A 15,403-nucleotide genomic window follows, 5' to 3' on the forward strand; every position below is an offset into this window, starting at 1 on the left:
GATTTACTTTAAAGAACTTTAATTTCTCATTATAGGATTTCTTAAACCAAAAAGATTTCCTCTCCATGAAACCAGTCTGCAATCTTGTGACCAGGCTGGTCAGCTAAACAGCACCTTAACTCCAGAACTGCTGTTCTGTGTTTAGGTCGCCAGTAAAGGCTGTGATTGTGGATCATCCAGTACTGTGCAGAACTACAGTGAGGCACACCACATAGGCAAACCAGTGGTTTTCTGCTCAAACCCCGGACCACAAACTGAGATAAGTTACAGTCCAGATGACATGACATCAGTGATCACAGCATGAGCTAACAAGATCAATTTCAGTCTCCTGTGCGTGAGACGTTTAATGTTCAAAGAAACTGGAACCTTTAGCTATAGAGAGACTCAGTGTTTGCTTTTGGCTTAGAATAACCTAGGAGGGCAAAATCCTTTATATAAAAATAACATCATAAATTCACTTTCACTTTTGAAAGATATTAAACAGTAACGATGGACATATATGGTTCTCATGCACAATGGCCACCCAGGCAAAAAAATTCATAAATGTTGCTCTTTCATAGCTCAAGAGATCACAGTTGTGTTACAGTAAGGCATTGGCATTGTTAAGATCTCTTTCTGGCTTCTACTGGCTTTTTTTCTCAGGAGAAATATCGCTGATACAGTTGGACTAAAGCAAAAGTTTCCATTTGCCCTTCATTTCATCTAAACGATGTCTAGGAGAAATAGTTTGAGATGTTAACGAGATTTCATCCGTGATTCTTCTTTCTCACATTCTGTCTTGCATGAACCTAAAGATATGCTTTTACAAAGAAGAACTGCTATGTTTTACAGATGTGTGTGCACCATATGGACCATTGAAACATCGTTTCAACAAATCGTCCATTAAACTCAAAGGAGTAAATCTAAGTGAACTTGGAAACACACTTTTAACCTACTAGCCAAAAAATATCACCATCCATCTCTTTCAAAATCTTTCATCAAAACAAACTTTACTACTTTGCCGGGACAAATATTCACCCAGAGAAATTCCACAACTTTCTAAATGCACTGTAACTGGCATGAGGTAGAAAGAGCACTCCAAGCTCAAATCTATAAGCCCAAATACATTAGACAACTAAAGTAACAAAACCATCTAATTGAAAGGAATAGATGGGCTTCAGGTCATTAGAGGTCACTCTGGTGCAGGATGAAAGCTACCTGTGCAATTTGATCATTTCAATGAAACTCACTACATTGCAAGGTTTTCATGTTTGACTGTGCTGTGTATCCCAATTATACATTTGCTAAACCTTTAAAGGCCCGGTATTTAAACTCACTCTACCTTGTGGAAACTGCCATGGAAGACTTTCTTCACGTGGTCATTATCAAAGGAGACTTTCTGGATTTCACCCCTGGTGTCCTTGTTGTAGAACGAAATGGTTCGGCTGGAGGCTGAAGAGAAAACACACATGCAAAGATCAGTCTGCAGCAAACAAGAAGCAGCTCTTAACAAGGTCTGTTTCGAAACAGGTTTCAGCAAACCCCACAACTGAGTGTGCTACAAACTCGTTCAACAGAAGAAAGGAGAAGCTCCTTACGGTCAAGGGTGAGTCCAACCTCTGGGTTGTTATTCTTATCGGCTATCTGCCATATATCAAAGGCGTCCTTGCCCGTGTCCGGGAGGAGACGGAAGAGGAGGATGAGGGTGTAGGAGGAAGGAAGACCATCTGGATGGATTTCCCTTTAAGGACAAAATTTTTCCATCAGTAATGAGAATTGGCTATGTTTACACGACACGTAACCTTTGCAACTTAAATCAAAACGACTGCAACAACGTTATGTGGGCCTTTAATATAAATGGTTTTAAAGCCCAAGTTTCTTTTTATATTTTCAAAGCAACAATGGCGGAAATGTAGATTTACTGTACCGCTACTACAACTAGCAGAGACATATTATTTATATACACCAAATTCTAATTTCACATCTAAACTGATGAAAAATATAACATTAACAATTACTGGCATTGTGCGAATAGTGTTTTTATTCATTTTTTCGCAGATCCATATGAAACTTTTCTAAAACGCATAGTAAAAACGTTTCCGTTTAAACACAGCGATCATGTAAATGTCCCCTCAGGCAGAAGAATGGCCTTTAATGTAAAAACTTTCAGAAACTTCTGTTCATTTGCTTCATGTTGCAGTGTCAACCAAAAACAGAACTGAAAGAAAGGCTTAATGTACTTTCCTGTGACAAAAAACAAAACAAGAAAAATGCTCCCAGCCTTGAGAAATTGCAACATATTGAAAGTATTTTCCTCCTTTGGTTCTTAAAATGTTTCCATTTGTACATCTGCTTACCCGCACAAATACAACTCATTATAAAGACATTAATCGAGCATGACTTGGCCACAGACACAATCCCTAACTCTTCTCAGAACAATGTGAGGTCAAACTTTGAACTGAGGAGTGTGATATCAGTATTTAACATTATATATTTATGTGTATGTGTATATTATGTTCTTTCAAAATTGCCATGGATACGTATGATTGCAACATCCCTAAGAGAATCTATGAAATTAGTTCACACTGGAAATATGTGACCCCCGTCTTCACCAGCTGCAAACAAACAGGGACACTGTAGCTTTGTGAAACAGGGTCATGGAGAGCGGAGAGTTCTGAAGATGGTTACGATAATTGTGATGGCTCAGGGATCATTACGGTCTGTAGGGGGGAGAACACATGCTACATAGCGACCTACTTTGTGGGTTGGGAAATGAACGCATCCTTATGGAGTCTGTATGAGATGTAACTGTTAAAGGAGCCGGTCTCCATGGAGACTCCATTCATGCCGGCAAACGTCCTGTCGGTGATGTTAAATGCTTCCAGCATCCTGAAGCCTGTTCAGTTTAAACAAAACATAACTAAATATATATATATATATATATATATATATATACAACGGTGTCTAATGATACAGGGAAATTACTTTAAATGTACAAAGTAAAGTTCTGACCTGGTGATGTGAATCCATTGAGGTAAATCAAAGGACATGCTGTAAAACGAGAGCATAGAAATTTTATTTTACTTTTAAGATAAAAAAGAATGCTGAGACTAGAGACTCGATGAAAAAAGTCATACTGGATGTTGCCGTTTCGCAGATGAAGGTAATGAGATTGTCTTGGATCTTAGCGAATGCGTCAAAGTTGTCCACGACAAAGACGTGTCTCTCGCTGGGCTTGCTTCCAATATTCCTCAATTCTGCTACGTCAACGTCTGCGACGCCCACCACAAACACACTGTACCCTGAGAAAGAGAGAGTACAAAGGCTTTTAAAGATCACAGTAATCCATCTGCTGTCAGTTACAGTAGAGAAATTGCCTGGTATTTACAGTAAATAGATCGCCTAAGATGGAAGAATCTCTTCTAAGCATGTGAAGTAAAAGTAAAAGGACCACTTTTAGGACTGTTTAGCATCTCAGTTTCCCAACAACATATTATTATTTTGACTTTTTCACAATCACTGGACAAACTTCTCAACCACTGAAACTTTATGCCGCTGATATCTGTGTTACCTGCATGCTGAAGTTTAGAGGCACTCTTCTTCACGTCGTCTTGAGATTGCCCATCTGTTACCACAACCAGCACCTTGGGAACAGTCCTCCTCATGCCGCTGTCTGAAGTGAACACCTTCTCATCAACATGCTTCAGTGCAGCACCTAAAACATCAGACACATCAATAATCTGCAGTATTTATACACTTCTCTGACACCAGACATTCAAGTGTCACTTTAACTGTTTCATGATGCGCAGAGATGTTAACAATGTAATAAACAAAAGAAGAAACACATAAGATCCGTCACCGATTCAGACCTGTTTTGGTGTTTCCTCCTCTGTAGCCGACCATCTGGAGAGCAGACAGGACCTTTCCTTTGTCATGGTAGGTGTTTAGCTTGAACTCTGTTTTAGCCCCATCGCTGTACTGTACAAAAGACACCTGTTTCCACAGAAAGAAAGACAAGGTGAGTCACGGTGCCGCCAGGCGGTCAACATGGCATCAGGTAAACACCGGCGAGCCTGTTACCTGCATGCCGTTTTGACTAATGATGTCAAAGGCTCCGATCATGCTGAAGACAAACTGACGGACTTTAGCAAAGCTGTCGTCTCCGATGCTCCACGAGCCGTCGATAAGGAACACCAGGTCAGCCTTGGCTCCTTTGCACACTGGTGTAAAGATGAGGTCAAATGAGTTACACAGGCCTCCTCATCCACTTCACACAAAAAACATTTAGAAGTCTTTTGGAAATGAAGTGTTATAGATCACACTAGAGAGAAGGACTTGTCTTTTTTATAGGATATCACTGCAGAGGAGCGGCAAAGATTAGGCCAAAAACATGTTTATACCACTTTAGAGATGTTTAGAATGGAGCAATGGGGCTGTGCAGTTGTGCATCTTACAGAAATGCAATTACATGGTCTTGGTTATTGAACTTTGGACTGTTGAACTGAGTTACCAACATAAGAAAAGTGTAATTAGATCAAATTTGTATCTTATCTATAAAACATAAATGTTTAATTGATTAATCCTTTAGCCCTCAAAAAAAGGTCATCAAAAGTGAAATGATAAAACTGTAGTGTCTTACCATCGAGAGCACCGGGGATGGTCGGTGGTGGTGGAGGGGGTGGGGGTGTTGTTGGGGCTACGGTGGGCTTCACCACTGCACAGAAAATAAATCCAGACATCAGTATACACTGTAAACCAAGCTGTGTGCTTGAATTCTGAGTGTGTCAGTGACTCACATGTGCGTTCCTTCACACTGACTCCCGGACCCTCGTCGTTGGGGGTCTGCGTGTAGACGGTGGCGTTGTACAGCGCGTCTGGCGTCAGCCCGTCGAAACAGTACTGGCTCTCGGCCGCGGTTATGGTCACCTCTTGAGCGCCACGGTAAGATGCTAATGACAGTAGAAGCAAGCAATGGTTAGTTATGAAAGGAACGGTACCACAGCTTGGATATACAGTAGCAGTTAAATATTTGAACATTAATGTATATTACACAAAATAAGGTATATGACACAGCTGGGCAAAAACTCATCGGTCATATCCGCAAGGAATTCATGAGGGATACATTTGAAACTTCTATATGCGTGTTGGACAATTCATGTCTGCTTTCTGTTCCTATCTCGTCCAGCTCACCCACACATCTGTTTGACAGTTTTATTGCACTCCCAGGGAACATTCTAAGAACTTTGTGAAACGTTCTCTTATAGTTATCCAGAAAACCTTCTTTCAGTAAGAGCATTTCATTTACATTTACATTTAAGCATTTGGCAGACGCTTTTATCCAAAGCGACTTACATTGCATTATCCTATCAGTTTATACATAGGTATCTGCAATCCCCTGGGATCGAACCCACAACCTTATGCTCTTACCACTGAGCTACAATAAGGTGCTATTTGTCAACAGCTAACAACAGACCGTTTAGTTTTTCAGCATTTCTTAATCCTTGTTAATATTAGCTAATGTCAATGCAATTATTCATGTAAGTTCATGGTGCATTAACTAATGTTAACAGACACAACTTTGATTTAAAAAATTTGCTAAAATTAACATAAACTAAGATTTAAGAAGAATTGATCGCCGTTGGAACTTTAAAAAGTCGCCATGTAACGGATGTACATGAGTACAATACTGTATATGGCCCTATTTATCTGCACGTGTCTGTATTATTCTAACACTTAACTCTGAGCCAAACACACAAACAATTATGTTGAGTGTACAGATAAGTACCAAAGAATAAATATAAGACCTATACACACCAGGCACACTCTCAAACAACTGCTGAAACATAGTGAGCGGTCACATTTACAAATGGGAGCTTGAGTTTTATAACGCCACACAACATGTGGCTTTGCTACAAATATTGTTTCCAGATCATTTGAAAATAGACTCAAATGTCCCTTATGAATAAACATCTGTTTACCACTAGCTGTCCACAAGTGTTCATCACACAATGATGAACCGCATCAGGCAAAAAGCTCTAACATATGTGACACTTCATTTAAGGGGTTTAAAGAGCTAACTTCACATTTCTTTGACTCACGAATGAAAGGGTTGACTTTTAGTCTGTAGGAGGTGGCGGCCCGGTGCGGCGTCCATCTAATGCAGAATGAGTCGTAGCCCACGTTGTATGTCTGGAGGTCAGTCACGTTGAGATACACTAAAACAGACAAACAACAAGATTAACGTTAACAAAACCGATTCTTGTGACGTCCGAATGATTTCGCAGTCAAAGAATCCAGCACGTACGAGTGGTTCCCTGTCCGCTTAGAGCTCCGCTCACACCCGCGTCATACTGGGCGTAAACCTTCAGGTCATAGGTAGTGCCAGGTTGAAGGTTTTGCAGGATATGTGTGGTCACATCTCCGACTAACACCTCCATGGTGTTAGTTGTGCCTGGAACAGCATTCGAACACAAAATGTGTAACAAAATACAACGATTCAGATGACAATTTCTTTAATATAACCCAAAGCTGTTTCTTACCCACTGGTGTGTAGACCAGTTTATAACCGTTGACCCGTGCAGCAGGAGGGTCCCAAGAGACGCGGAAACGAGTGTACCACTCATCTGAAACACGCAGGTTACGAGGCTCCAGGAGACCCACTGAGGACCATGTGACATGTAAGAGAAACATCATTTATGAGGCAAGATACATCCGTTTGAAAGCATAAAGAACTCCTCTGTAGACCTATAAAATGGCTGGATGATATTCATCTCTTTGCATGGTCAATTTCTATTATTTCTAAAACACTGAAATCCCTACTGAGAGTTTTTATTCTGCATCCAAGCATGTGTTCATGTGAAAATTCTGTCATCATTCACTCTCATGCAGCTCCAAACCCATATGACTTTCTCCATACACAAGCCTGTCCGAGGCTGTTAAGCTAAAAAATGATAAAAATCACACACAAATCCATTGTATATATACAGTATATATATACACACACAGACACAGGTTTATCTAAAAAATGTGAATTTCGTGAAAAAGGTCAATATTTTTTGTCATTTTAGAAAGTGAAACCCATATATTACATAGATTCATTACACATAGTGAAATATTTCAAGCCTTTATTTCTTGAAATTTCGATGATTATGGCTTGCAGATAATGAAAACCCAAAAATGCAGTGTTCCAGAAAATTAGAATATTACATAAGATCAATAAAAAAAAGGATATTTTATACAGAAATGTCAGGCTTCTGAAAAGGATGTTCATTTCTATGCACAAGAACACAACATGAATTGCTGCATCAATGTGGCGTGGCATGGAGGCTTTCAGTCTGTGGCACTTTTCAGGTATAATGGAAGCCCAGGTTGCTTTGACAGCAGCCTTCAGATCATCCGCATTGTCGGGTCTGGTGTCTCTTATCTTCCTCTTGTTCAGGTCAGGTGGGTTTTCTGGCCAATCGGGCACAGTAACACCATGGTCATTGAACCAGCTTTTGGTACCTTTGGCGCTGTGGCAGGTGCAAAGTCCTGCTGGAAAATGAAATCAGTATCTCCATAAAGCTTGTCAGCAGACGGCAGCATGAAGTGCTCAAAAATGTCCTGGTAGATGGCTGCGTTGAATTTGGACTTCAGAAAACACAGTGGACCAACACCAGCAGATGAAATGGCAGCCGAATTAACTCTGACTGTGGAAACCTCAAACTGGACTTCAAGCAACACGGATTTTGTGCCACTCCACTCTTCCTACAGACTTTGGGACCTTGATTTCCAAATGAAATGCAAAATTTACTTTCATCTGAAAAGAGGTTTGGTCCACTGTGTTTTCTGAAATCCACAGTCAACGCAGCCGTCTACCAGGAAATTCTTCTGCTGACAAGCTTCATGAAGATGCTGATTACAATTTCCAGCAGGACTTGGCACCTGCCCACACTGCCACAGGTACCAAAAGCTGCTTCAGTGACCAGTGGTGTTACTGCGCTTGACTGGCCAGCAAAACCCGCCTGACCTGAACCTCATAGATTGATTGCCGCCATGCACGTTGATGCAGTAGTTCATGCAAAAGGAACCAAGTATAGTATTAAGTGCATAGAAATTAACATACAAGACCTTTTTCACGAAATTCGAATTATTTGAGATATCCAACACTACTTTTTTATTCAAATACATTTGTTAAGGTTTATTAAAAACGTTCTCTATTGTTGTCATGGCACTGTGACCACAGAAGAGAAGACGTCTAGTGAACTATTCTTCAGCACAGACTCACGTGTTTTTCCATTATCGGACACCGAGGAGCCCTCGCCATCAGCATACAGGGCCACCACACTGACAGAGTACTGCATCTCCGGAATCAGCTGCTCCAGCAGGGCCGTGTTTGTGTTTCCTGGAACCATAACCTGAAAGACAATAAAACAGAAGTACTTCAGAAAGTTTCACACACAGAAATGGGTTAATCTCACATAGAACATGCCACATATTGTACACCCAAAGTGTAATACATTAATTGTGTACAGTATTTCATTATTTATGACATACAACAAATAGACTGACAGAAAGGCGACTTATGAGATTTCCCTCATGCGTTTTTTTAACAAAAACGGAAGACTTCATTACAGTCTTCTGAGCACAACAGAATAGTTGACTTCATAATAGTTCAGAATCATTAAACCCTGAGAAAGATGCTCGGCTGTTTTTCTAGCATCTGACCTCCTCTCTGTGTTACCACTGACTCCCAACCAGACCATCAGTCATCACTTTCACAGCCAACGTAAAGCGAGAGATGCCGGAAATATTCCTTTCATGTGTTAATAGTCTAGCAGTCGCAGTAATAAGAGTGATGAGAGAATGATGTGTTGACAGCGGTTTGCTCACTATATCTGGTCACGAGGGTCACTGTCTGCAGACTAATAACACATGACAACTTCCCTGTCCTCTTTTTTGTCCTTTTCAACTACCCTATACTTTATTTTGGAGACGGGTCAGTTGACGAATGATCATTCTTCAGCGCTGCAGGTTTTCCAGTGGAAAGAAAGTGAACGAATTGATCTGAGATCAGAGATTAAATGAATGCGCAGACTATTGCTGGGCTAAATTTCTCAGTGTAACGCAAGCGATCTGGAAAGCTGGCCGCACTGTTGGAAAAAGCTCTGCGTCCTAACTAATATTCCAAGAAGAAATAAAATCTCAGCGGCTGCAGATAAAGAGCTAGTTCTATTTGAACAACACAACATCATTTTGTATGAACTTTATTATCTGGAGCGCTGACATAAAGCAGGTTTGAGCTCAAAATTTCCCACAGCTGCTGTCGTTCAAACAATGACCAAACAGCAATAAAGTAATTTATAGATCTCGCAGTTTCACGAACATCTCTCTCCAGCAATGAAGTTCATGTGAAAATGAGGCTACATGCCTCTACATGCCATTATAATAACAAAAATCTTTGAAATATTGCAAACCGATTTCAAGGACTGTTAGTCTACCACCTCTCGCGACAAGGACTTACGGATTCAGAGGGTCGGTCTCCAGACAGGGGGGCGTAGGCGACACGGTACTGCAGCACATCTCCGGAGGCCGGCTCCCAGCGCACGTTCAGGGTGTTTGTGGTGGGGTTGTAAACCTGGATGTTCCTGGCGGGGGTCCGCTCCACTGTTTCAGACATGAATGGCGTCATAGACAATGTTTAGATCTTTTAGAAGAATCTCACAAAACATGCCACTGGTATGATATTCATCAATAAATGATATTCTATTCAATTTTATTTATACAGCACTTTTCACAATGTGCATTGTTCCAAAGCAGCTTTACATAAGAAAATAATAAAAACTAAAAAACACAGCATAGTTCACGGTGTTTATAGAACAACAAGATCATTCTAGTAAATAATATCTAATAGATGCAGTCTCCTGGTGGTTTATGTAGCATATTTCACATGAAGTGAATGCTTGGCTAAAAAAAGGTAACGTGATAAAGGTAAAGTGACCCTCTTCTTTATTAAAGACATTCACCCTTTTAAAGCTGACAGCTATCATTAAAACACTAGCATAACAGACAGACATTGGGAATCACAGGTATCAGAAACATGCCTCTTGAAAAATGCGAAGCATGTGGAAAACGTTTCAGGTTCCAGCAACGAAAACCCCAATACCGGATTTGAAACCAAAGCGGTGGTCAACATCTTAACATGGCACAGCTACACAGACCCAGAATAAAGTATTACAGACCATGGCATTACTCCCTAGTGGGAAAAAATGGCGCCAACAAAGTCCTGTTAGCCACGCTCCGTTGAGGAGCATTAAGCCCACGGCATTAAATACACGAGCTTTTATGTCTTTGCACCTCCCTTGGTTTTACATTTGGTGTAATAGATATTTGGTCCCCCCGCACCAGCATCCCAAGCCATTAGACACCATAAAGAAGACTCATTAAGCCATGAATGGAGAGACATTTATGGGGTTGCCAACACATCGGCACTCCTCCCCTGGTAATCTATCCAATAAAGCTGACTCATTTTTTGGCCAAGTCTCTAGGTTACTATTTATAGGAACAAAACTTGAAAACAGAAGCCAGGAAACTGCGCTTTGTACTTTTTTTGCGTTGTAAACGCTGACAATAAAAGTGTGCTGGTTATTTGGAAAAGCATTACTGATGAGCAAATTTATGCTCATTGCCTGTTTACTCAAGATTTTTACAAACGTTAACAATGATGCTTAAGTTGAAAAGAGCAAGACTCACAGGTTTTTCCATTCTCAGACATGCGCTTGCCCTCCCCTGCTGTGTATACCGGCACCACCGTTACTCTGTATTCAGTGTCTGACTGCAGGTTCTTCAGAACTGTACTGGTGCTCGATCCAGGAACCTGGACCTGAGAGAACAACAAAGAATATGTCATATTCTCAAAGAATGTGAGAAACATTTGCCAAATTGGTACTAAACAACACTGGACCCCATTGACCTCCAGTGTATGGACACAAAACCACTGAGACAATGCTAAATGCAACTAATAACATACATCTTACCATTTAGCAATGCAAAACAAAAGGTAAACAAACAGGCTTATTGGTAATGCTTTAAAAAAGCAGTAACCCTCGTTCCATATGCAAGCATGGGCATGACATGTCATCATCCACAAAAACGACTAAAGGTCAAATAAATCATTGTTAGAATGTTTAACAGGATTACATACCATGTCCTCGGCGCCACCTCTGACGGGCTGGTAGTAAATCCTGTACTGCTTCACGCTCCCCTCGGCTGGCTCCCAGCCTACATTCAAGGTGCTGACAGTGGGGTCCGTGACCCGGAGGTTTCTCACGCCTCCCAGCGGTACTGTGACAACGCACATTGAAACTCTATTCAAGGTTTTTCTATTCATGGCTTAATTTATGGAGTGCATTGACATAAAAGAACCACTTACATGTCTTTCCTAGACCGGAAATGTCTTTGGCCTCTCCGTTCGCGTAGACTGCAGCTACAGTGATGGTATAGGGTGTATCAGGGGTCAGTTTCTGCAGAACGACAGTGTTTTTCTTTCCTCCGATCTGTGTCTGTGTGGAGGGAAACGTTTGCTGTTAAACACATGCTCAAAGCATCAGTTCCCACATGATTTTGCAGAGATTTGCAGCAGCTTTATTCAGATTTTGCGATAACAATTGCGGTTGCGGGTGGATGGGTGATTTACAGAAAAAAGTAACTCAGTGGTAAGAGCATTGCGTTAACAACGCAAGGTTGTGGGTTCGATCCCAGGGGATTGCAGATACCTATATATAAATGTATAAGATAATTCAATGTAAGTTGCTTTGGATAAAAGCGTCTGCCAAATGCCTTAATGTAAATGTTCTTTAAAATGACCACCTTTGAAAAGGCTACCAGAGGCTAGTTTTTTTTTAAATAGATGGCAAAGGATGTTGTTAGCAAATTGTAAGTGTTACAGACCCGGAATGCATGATGTGATGACATCACTTGGCGTGTCTTCTGCCAAATTATGCAAAAAATCTGCAACAATCCCTAAATCTTGTAAATTGGTGAATTTGTTTGATTATGCGTTAAATTCTGCAATCGCAAAATCCTGCAGGGACTGAAGGATCCAAGACAAAAAATGCAATAAGAGTAAACATTTTCACGGTAAGTGCTGGAGACTGTCATAACCAACTATAATAATAGGGTCGAGCTGTCCATGGGAAATGTTAGTTTGACACCATTTGACTTCAACACACTTAAAGAAAGTGCAAGATACAACTGCGTTTCTTTGAACCGTCACATTGTGCACAATTGTGCTCTCTAATTCCTGTGACTGTAGCCAGAGTAAATATCCCTGCTTGATGAACTAAACAGAGATTGGAAAGTAACTGCAATGACTTTAGTATAGAAAAACATCACCTCTACACCCACTCAAGAGATCATGAAAACATGAAAAATGGCATAAAGATGATTGGACGAGAGAAGTCGTGGAAATCTGGTAGCGATTTTAAATGGGGTCATTGAAAAAACATTACGGCAACAGGCCTGCCAATGGTAAGGAATCTCTGATCATATATTAACTGTCCTGTCTGATCATTTAAGTGCAGCTAATGTAGCAATTCATTCCAACTGCTAATTTGTTTTCATTGAACACATTCCCGTGCTATACACTGACAGGACGACATTCATCTAGAGAACTAATGCAAATTTGACCATGCATGCAGTCCCTTAGAGATCAAATGCATCTCTAACTGTACTGACTCCAAAAATGACTGAATGAAGACGTTTCAGAAGAACATGTCATGCAAACAACCAGTAGGTTCAGTCTGTGAGTGTTTGTTTAAAGGCATCAGTGAGACATAGAAACGTGTTTTGGATGTTACTTACCGACAGTGGTCTGCCTCCGACTATCGGCACATAGGTGATCCTGTAGTTAAGGACTCGTCCAGGCGCGTGTTCCCATTGGGCGGAGAGGGACGTGGTGGTCTCGTTAAATACCTGAAGGTTTTGAGGGTGTCCACTGGGAGCTACAATAAAGAAAAATATTTAAATCTTGCGTCTAATCCCTATTCCTATGGAATCTACATATCGTTATATATCTTTATAATAACAGACTCACCAGGTGTAATTATCTTGGACACTGATGTCAGGAGGGTACCGAGAAACAGAAAGAGAGTTTGTCAATCTGAAGTTTCAACATAACCTCATGACAATTCGTAACTACTTAACGAGGTGAGAAATTTGTACGATCTGATTCATACGTTTTAGTACAATCTGGGCTACAGGTGGTGCTTCATTATTGCTTTTCTCAAATAATCATTATTGTATGATTCATATTGTACGATTTTATTATCTCGTAAAATATTTACATTTATGTAAGTGTCAAATGTGGATTTTGGGGTTGCTTACAAGTGCGCTGCTTTCCTATAAGATCTTCACTCTCAGATTCATCTGGATAAATGGCAGTGATAGATACATCATACAGCGTGTCTGGTTCGAGGTCCTCCAGGAGGCTGGTGGTGTCCTCGCTGCTCAAGATGTCCTGAGAAAGATAGCGAGTGTGTACTGAACTGTATAATAGATTTTTTATGTCAAGTTGGGTCGAGTTGAGTCAAGATAATCCTTATAATCACTATCTCAACCACAGTGATTAAAGTTACCAAAACATGCCCAAGCAAGCATACTCCAACAGTCTTATTACGTAGAACAGACATGGTAATTGTGCATGGCAGAATTAAAAAGAAAAACTAACTACCACATATTATTTTAGCTAGCTTTTTAATTGCACGTTTACAAGATTTGCGGCAAAATTTGCTCTAATTCTAGTATTTGCCTCAAGTCCTCAAAATCATGACACGGGTCTGATTTGATTACTGAGTCTCTGGCCTCTTACATATTGGAAGTTGTTCTCTCCACTCTTACTCCAGCCAATACGGTACAGGGAAACGTCAGGAGCGCCATGCTCCCAGTGAACCCTGAAACTAGTTTGAGTCACTTGAGAGAACCTCAGGTTCTTTGGAGCTGGAACAACATCTAGAACCATAGAAGAAGACACCAACGCTGTTTAAAACTTTGAGTTTGATATTGCATTACTATCGATAATATGAAGAAGTGCCAGAAAGGAAGTGATCATAGATGATTGAAACTTAATTTGCATTACCGGTAATGGCTTGGTTAATCATTGGATTCCCGGTTCCAGAGTCGTACACCGGAGTTACTGCCACATCATATTCCGTTTGGGAAATGAGATTATCCAGACCTCTTGTTGTCACATCGCCGTCAACTTCAAGCTAAAGAGAAATATGAGATGTGCAGTTAAGGGTCTTTTGGATGGCCGATCAAATCAGAATTAGCTTTTTGTTCACAATCCACAACAAAAAAATGTTTAGTTGGTTAATGGTCACTGTCATTTTTTGTGAGGATTTGACAGTCCGCGTTTTTTTGGAACAGAGTTGTCGCGAGACGAGGAGATGAATAAATCCAACAACGGAGCCTGTGATCCAACAGTGCATCATAATCTGTCAGGTAACAGGAGCTGCCACCATCTTGGCTTCCTCTGAAGACTCAATCCATCTGGGCCTCTGTTGAAGCGTGTCTTTGTTTCATCTTTGCAACCCAGAAGGAAGAGTTATGAGCGGCATCGAGTCCAGGATGTGGTGCAATCTGAAGCCAAAACTGCCACGGCCAGTATAGAGAACCCATAGGAAGCCCTCCATCTTTTTTCGGTGTGCATCTGCTTTTGTAATCTTCTAATGGTAGACAATTGGCCTTACCAAAGTTCAGGAGAGCAGCTGCGTTTTCCTGACAGCTGCAGTCTCCGCTTACTTGCATAACGTTTCTGCTGTGGCGATGTGTTAACAGGTCCCTAATCCATGTGTAAATCGACAGGAATCTATCCACTGATTTGCAGATGCGGCCTAGTGTCGACAGTTACCCAGGAATAATTGTGCTCATCCAAACATGATGGTCACTCTTCGTACTGTCGACTCTTTGTATTTGACAAGTTGACCATACAACAGTAACCTTTTCAGGTTGCTTAACCTTAACAAAAACGTAATACACCGTATGGCATTTTTATATTTATGGCCTTACCTCTTTGGGCTCCCCATCCACTGGCTTATAAGTGATGATGTATTTACGAACAGCGCCAGGCGCAGCATCCCAGTCGAGCAGCATAGTGCTATGGGTAACGTCTGTGATTCTCAACTCCCCGGATGGAGGAATAGGCCCTATGAAGAGTGAAGAAACAAAAAATAGACAAACAATGAGAATCTGAAGGATATTCTATACGTCCCTGCTGAGGGGAAGAAAGCCCTAGCGCAACCTACGGGTCACCCCCTGATCAGTCAGAGGGTCACTGGCAGTTTTGCCGTGGAAGGCGACGACGGAGATGGTGTAGGCCGTGTTGGGACGAAGTTTCTTCAGCTGCACCTCAGTGACCTTTCCTTTCACACGCATCTGTGAAGGTTAA

General features: G+C 41.1%; 1 protein-coding gene across 1 annotated transcript in view; it reads right to left on the reverse strand.

The window, feature by feature from the left end:
• col12a1a (collagen, type XII, alpha 1a) overlaps window positions 1–15,403 on the reverse strand; it is a 53,279-nt gene that overhangs the window by 13,018 nt on the left and 24,858 nt on the right. The window contains exons 25-49 of the mRNA XM_079458473.1: window positions 15,261–15,390; window positions 15,025–15,161; window positions 14,093–14,222; window positions 13,826–13,965; window positions 13,342–13,474; window positions 13,052–13,072; window positions 12,820–12,959; window positions 11,390–11,519; window positions 11,162–11,301; window positions 10,711–10,840; window positions 9,482–9,624; window positions 8,246–8,375; window positions 6,519–6,638; window positions 6,284–6,430; window positions 6,078–6,194; window positions 4,776–4,928; window positions 4,619–4,693; window positions 4,060–4,199; window positions 3,849–3,972; window positions 3,551–3,694; window positions 3,117–3,281; window positions 2,992–3,030; window positions 2,737–2,875; window positions 1,578–1,720; window positions 1,322–1,431 (exon numbers count right to left, since the gene is read on the reverse strand). Coding sequence (XP_079314599.1) covers window positions 1,322–1,431; window positions 1,578–1,720; window positions 2,737–2,875; window positions 2,992–3,030; window positions 3,117–3,281; window positions 3,551–3,694; window positions 3,849–3,972; window positions 4,060–4,199; window positions 4,619–4,693; window positions 4,776–4,928; window positions 6,078–6,194; window positions 6,284–6,430; window positions 6,519–6,638; window positions 8,246–8,375; window positions 9,482–9,624; window positions 10,711–10,840; window positions 11,162–11,301; window positions 11,390–11,519; window positions 12,820–12,959; window positions 13,052–13,072; window positions 13,342–13,474; window positions 13,826–13,965; window positions 14,093–14,222; window positions 15,025–15,161; window positions 15,261–15,390 — 3,120 coding nt within the window. The remainder of the gene's footprint in view (window positions 1–1,321; window positions 1,432–1,577; window positions 1,721–2,736; window positions 2,876–2,991; window positions 3,031–3,116; window positions 3,282–3,550; window positions 3,695–3,848; window positions 3,973–4,059; window positions 4,200–4,618; window positions 4,694–4,775; window positions 4,929–6,077; window positions 6,195–6,283; window positions 6,431–6,518; window positions 6,639–8,245; window positions 8,376–9,481; window positions 9,625–10,710; window positions 10,841–11,161; window positions 11,302–11,389; window positions 11,520–12,819; window positions 12,960–13,051; window positions 13,073–13,341; window positions 13,475–13,825; window positions 13,966–14,092; window positions 14,223–15,024; window positions 15,162–15,260; window positions 15,391–15,403) is intronic.

This window comes from Barbatula barbatula, assembly GCF_947034865.1.
Source record: "Barbatula barbatula genome assembly, chromosome: 6".
Classification (NCBI taxonomy): Eukaryota; Metazoa; Chordata; class Actinopteri; order Cypriniformes; family Nemacheilidae; genus Barbatula; species Barbatula barbatula.